The sequence below is a fragment of the Bactrocera latifrons genome, unplaced genomic scaffold (genome assembly GCF_001853355.1).
Source record: "Bactrocera latifrons isolate USDA-ARS-PBARC rearing strain unplaced genomic scaffold, ASM185335v1 scaffold_6, whole genome shotgun sequence".
NCBI lineage: Eukaryota > Metazoa > Arthropoda > Insecta > Diptera > Tephritidae > Bactrocera > Bactrocera latifrons.
The window spans coordinates 1,111,282-1,117,281 of NW_017537267.1; the positions used below are offsets into that span (position 1 = coordinate 1,111,282).

Sequence of the window (6,000 nt, forward strand, 5' to 3'; positions counted from 1 at the left end):
AAACTATAACTCTACACGATTTTAAGAATAAATATAATGAATGACAGCGTTTCAGTTTTTACATACATACATATATTGCCATCTAAATAACTAGCAACACAACTTTATATTTATTAATTACTTATTCTGGTATTTGATCCAGAATATTGATGGAAACGGAGAAATTTTATCTGTTCCTTAATAATCCTTATGTCGCATCTGAAATTTTTTGTATAAGTACTATTTTTTCGCATTGGTCTATAATAATTGACTTTTACTTGGAATTAATTGAATAAATTGTAATAAGTTAAATATGAATCAGTGAAACTTACGTTATAGTCTCGTACTACCGAAGATGTTAAATTTTTCTTTTTCCTTAAAAACGATTTGCTATTATTATTATTTCGTTTTATTCCACTTATAGAACATAACATTTGCTATCGTTTAATAGCGGTTTTATTTGTTTGAAAATGGTTTAATGTTATTGTAGTTGTAAAATCAATGGCTTTATGCAAGCGCTGGTTGTAAACCAAATCCTGGGCCTTTTGGCTCTTCAGTAAGTGAACTTGGTTCACCTGCAGGTTCACTGGCGTAACGACCGTTGCGTGGACCGGGTGGTGAAGGTTTACCAGCTTTGAAGTCGGCTAAAATTTGTTGCATATCTTTAGCTGTTAAATCTTCCTGCATTGACGAGAGGCAAAGAAATTTAAAAGATGGATAATGTAAATACAAATTTGAAACTTACATAGTAATCATCATTTATAGCCACCATTGGAGCATTAACACATGCACCCAAACACTCTACCTCGGAAATCGTGAAAAGGCCATCCTTGGTCATCTCACCGACCTCAACTCCCAAAGTTTTCTACAATCATACAATTGAATAGGATTTCAAAACAAAAATTTATTTCACTAAATTTGTAATATACCTTGCAACATTCCATAATCTCATCGGAGCCACGCAACCAACATGGAGTGGTTGTGCATACTTGAATGTGGTATTTGCCTGTAGGTTTGCGTAAAAACATTGTATAGAAGGTGGCCACTTCATAGACGCGCATATGCGACACTTCCAAGATTTCTGCAACCTTTTGCATTGCCGATATTGGCAGCCAACCATATTGGCGCTGTGCCAAGTCGAGCAGTGGGATCATTGCTGCGCGCTTATAACCCTCTGGGTATATGCTGATGATAGCCTCAACGCGCTTTAAAGATAATAGAAAATATTTCTAATAAGAAATTAATGAATAAAGCACTGATATGCCAACAACTTACCTTCTTGTTCTCCGGCGTAAACTCAAATTTGATGTTTGGATTATCTTCTGGTGTGTCACGGTGTACGAAAAGATGATCACTTCGCTGGACCGCACTTGTAGCGATAGCACGCATACCGCCACGCTGTATACGAAAATTAAATGTTAATACATAATTTAGTAATAACAAATTTACGTTTTAAATTACATAACGCACAGATCTATTTTGCGCTTTGACAAAATAATTATTTTGCCAGCACATGCTTAGGAAATTTATTGTCACTCACCACTAAATTGATTGATTTAGATGCACAACTCGAAATCATTTTAACAAAAATATTGCAAATCTGTAAATATTAAATAATTTCGTTTATGCCACAAACCAGCAAAAAGTTCGATTGTTTTGACAACTGACAGCACACAGAAAGCAGCAGGAAAATTTCAAATGATTGGAAGTACTGTCATAATCAGCTGTTCCCTGATAATTGATGATTGAAGAGAACGTTAATGGTTCATTCATATATGCCTTCCCTTCGTTGCTTAACAATTCATAAAAAAAAAAATGAACAAATTTTTCAACTTCCGATTCAATGTTACCAGAATTGACTCCGGCTTTATCTGGTCAAGGCTAGAAGGCTCCAAACTTCACCTCGGTTAAGAGCAATACATGCAATGGATGGAGCCATGTGTGCCATGCTGTGCAATATGCCTCCAGTTCGCACATTGCGCTGCCACTTTAGTCGAGTAGCCACCAAAGAACCCCTACGGTCCCTTAGAGCTCAAACAGGCAGCATGACCTCCACAACCTTCATCCCGCTTCAATCATCCTGCGAGAACCACTCAGAAACTCCTGCTTCCTCGCACAGTCTGCCCGTTATGTCAGACTACCATATCAGTTAAGTGCAATTCTTGTACTGTCTAAAGTCACATCCCAACGTGTTCCAGCTCCTGTAACAGCCTACCAGCCTCCGAACACAACGAGTTTTACAGCTGCAACAACCTCCACCTACTCGTCACTCCTTCATTCCCAGGATCACCCATGGACACCCGAGGCAAACTTGAAGACTACAATTTAACTGTAACAGACTCTTGAGTAAGATCGAGGAGATAGCAAACGTTAATTTTAACTAAGTTAACTGGATCAGCTTCACAGAATTTACCGCGAGCACCTTTACCGCACTATAGATTCCTACGGAGGTAATCGTTGGTGAACGTCAATTCTACAAGGTGATAGCAGCTCCTACCGCTCGCTACATCCCGGCTCGAAACCACGAAACTCCACCTTAATTTCCCAGCCAAAGTAGCTGTCTTAGCTAACGAGTGCGACAAACTACGTCATGCCGATCCTTGTGATCACCGAAAAAGAGATATAAATTTTGAGATTCGAAAAATATTAAACCAACATATGTATGTGATAATAATAAAATGGATAAAACATCTGAAGTTTTGTGAGATCTTGACTGGTGTGAGTAAGCTTTGGACTACTTTCAATGCCTTGTCTAATTCGAAGATTGACATAGTTGAAATTCAATTCAATGGCCTTGGTTCCTCGGTCCCGAAAAAGTGCTCCCTGCGGTAGACAAAGTCAAACGATGTGTTACCCGACGGCTGCACAAAACGCCGAGAGACTGCGCGACACTTAATTCAGCCAATGAGGAGGTTCGGAGGCTTAAAGCAAAATCTTCTAGGCTCGACGTAAGTAAGCTCCCTAACCAAGGTCCTCAACCTACTAATATACGTATGTGCGGGAAGCTACTGCCGACATTCACTCAGCATCTGAGTCCAGCAGACCAACAGCATGTATTCTGTCATAAACGCTCCGACATTTCATACCCTAAACTAAAATTCATCCTACGATCTTCGTAGAGTTGGACTTGCCAAAAATCTTTTGACTACACTACACTTCGTGAGGACATTGAACAGTCCACGCTCCATACAGGGTTGAAAAGGTGGACTACATATGAACTACCTGAGCGGTCTGCAATCATCTGTACTGTTTTAAGGGAAAAATTAAAATTAAGTAGAATTAAACAGGGGCTTTCGTAGGGTGGTGTTCTCTCCCTGGTAAAACTTAACTCACTTCGGGATTTCTCTAAGGCGCACAGTTGATGAAATCCAACTCCATAATTTCGATTTAGAGACCTAGCGCCATAATTGCTTTATAAACCACTAATCATTGGAAATATGTACGTCTTTCAAGACAAGCAAGTTATGAATCCTACCTTTGTATTAGGATATATGATTAAAAGATCAGTCGCATTTATGTCTGGATGCGTTTAAAAGCTTAAACTTCCTCGTTTTGTTCTTTGCTAAGCTTACTTTGCACACATGTCACGAATGGTAAAATTAAATGGAAAACCTTTGTGATTCATCTTCAAGTAACTAGCAATCATCAAGAACAAAGGGAAGTGTATACGCGAGTTTTAACTACTTGTAGAGTACTACTTGTAGTATATACCACCACACCGTAAGTACGTGCAGGAGTATTTTAAGGCTTGTCAAGGTTAGTAAGTAAAATATAAATCACCGCAGAATGCCTACACAGTAGTGCGTGCTGTCACGAAATACAAAAGTTTCACATATAAGTACAGTTACAGCTGTGGGACGGAAATCTTTCTAGTAATACCTGGTAATACTTATATACTCGCAAATATGCTAAATAAAATTAAAATTAATAAATGAAAGCCCGAAGCTTCCAGTTTAAAGAATTATATCTTCATATTTCTCTCTCTGAAGCTTTTCTACATCCTATATTTGTATATAGCTTTCGTAAACCCCAGTTTATCGGTTTAAAAATAATAGCTAAATAAGTGAATTTAACACACCTAGCGACTCATATGGCCCAATCTAATCAAATTTGACCTGGACTGAGAAAAAGGAAGATATTAACGTATTTTATTACAAATTGTATTATTGCCTTCAAAATAGGTACCTCAGCCAATACAAGTATATCAACGTTTAATGCCATTTTCATAAACTATCTATAAGCCTCGGCTGACATGGTTTTCAGTGCCAAAGTCATAAACCCACGTCTTATCATCAGTATTGATGAACTATTGAAAGGTTCCACAGTTACGTTACAAACATCTCTTTCGCGACCTCTGCTCGCAGTCATTTTTGCAAAAGACATGAGGACTTTTAGTACGAGTCTATCTAAAATATTCACCAAAATGTGAGTCGATTCATAAGAGATGTTGAGAACCTTTGTAGGGATGCTTTAAGGCTAGCGCTACTGCAATTAGATCTCGATACGTCGATTTCATATTGGCTTTTTGAAGCCTAATGCAATTTATTATAAGTCAACAACTGATTGACGGTGTTAAAATTGGTCTCAAGAGATCGGTTATGCGCAGCAGAGTCGTCGGAAATTGGACTTCTCGAAAAATACGAGAGAACCCCTAGTTGACGTTAGAATGCCATACATTTGACTTCCATTTATCAAAGAAGCTAAATTTGTACGTCGCGGTGTGAACCACAAGCCGACGAACTACGAGCTAGCATGATACCGGAACATATTATGGTAAAAATGCGGCTAAGTGACACAAATTACGAGTCCATAAAACAGTTCTGCACCGCCATGCATATATGTATTGGTCCGTATGAACGAATCGAACGCGTGCATGTACGTGCTTGTTTTATCAATTAACGCAAAAAAACATAGGTACATAAAGCCTGTACTGGGCGGTGGAGAAATGTAAAAGCCGCTCCAAAGACTTTAGAATACTCGCGGTTGGTGTATTAGAATATTCGTGCCAGAGACGCGGCACGTCGAAGATAAGTACGAAATATTGAATTAGATTAACGTTTGAAACGTGCGTATAAATTGACCGTTATCAGTGAATTAATTTTAAGATCGATTCAGCCATCGTTATGTGTACGAGTAGAGTATTGAGTAGAGCGGACGCTTCGCATGCGCGCATTGACCACTCTCCACCACTGTCTGGCTGTATGCGAAAAAATACCTGCTGCTGTTACTAATGCTGTTGTTGGCGAAGAATGATGAAGACGCCAGAACTGCAAAGAAAGCGACACAAGCTTTGTACAACACAATGTACTCGTGCCTTAAATTTACTTTACCTGTTTTCATTGCTGGCTCTTGGTGTGTTGTTGGCTCTTGGCGTCTGAGCAAAGTCTCTATTTAGTGCCGCTCTCTTGGCTTACATACACCACACTAGTAAGGCTTAAAGAAATTCTTGCACCGGACATTGTTGATGCGCTTTCGGCCACTATAGTTGTGTGTGCTTGTGTGTATGCGCTACATGTTGATGAGCGATCGTATAGCGCTAAGCGTGCCAGTGTGTTGAGTGTTGAGTGTGGCTTGTGGTTGGGTTTGGTCAGTGGCGGCAGGCTTTGCGCTACCCAATATCACAGTTTGATTGCATATTTTCGATTTAGTTGCGTTCAGCGTTCAATAGTGGCGTGTACAGCGTGTTCGTTGCGGCGTAAACAAAAATTCGGAAAGTGAAATTTACAAGGAAACTAATTTATTTGAACTTCAATCCAACATTTGGCGAGTCGTTTTTTAGCGATTTTCAAAAGTGTGCTTATATTGTTTTGAAGTAAGTGCATAAGTGTAGGGTATAATACAACAGGCTTCGGTTGTATTCAGCTATATCAGGTGATTTTCGGTTTGAATCACGTAATTTAGTTTTAAAAATCATAAATTGTTGTGTTTTTATGGATCTTGTTTGCAAAGAAAGTTAAAAGATTTTTGCGCAAACATTAAAAAAAAAATTAATTAATTTAATTAAGACAAAACTCAAAAGTT

General features: G+C 38.6%; 2 protein-coding genes across 3 annotated transcripts in view; one reads left to right on the forward strand and one right to left on the reverse strand.

The window, feature by feature from the left end:
• Positions 1–370: 370 nt before the first annotated feature.
• On the reverse strand, positions 371–1,655 carry LOC108974955 (NADH dehydrogenase [ubiquinone] flavoprotein 2, mitochondrial). Its single transcript, XM_018943091.1, has 5 exons — positions 1,520–1,655; positions 1,255–1,377; positions 909–1,184; positions 725–844; positions 371–660 (listed from the first exon to the last, which is right to left on the reverse strand). The coding sequence occupies exons 1-5, from the start codon at positions 1,556–1,558 to the stop codon at positions 487–489; spliced, it is 732 nt and encodes a 243-aa protein (XP_018798636.1). The 5' UTR covers positions 1,559–1,655; the 3' UTR covers positions 371–486.
• Positions 1,656–5,580: 3,925 nt separating this feature from the next.
• Positions 5,581–6,000, forward strand: part of LOC108974979 — a 16,912-nt gene continuing 16,492 nt past the window's right edge. Inside the window, exon 1 of one of the 2 annotated variants that reach the window (XM_018943155.1) lies at positions 5,581–5,850. The gene's annotated coding sequence lies outside the window, so the exon portion shown is untranslated. The remainder of the gene's footprint in view (positions 5,851–6,000) is intronic. The other variant, XM_018943154.1, reaches the window with a different exon arrangement.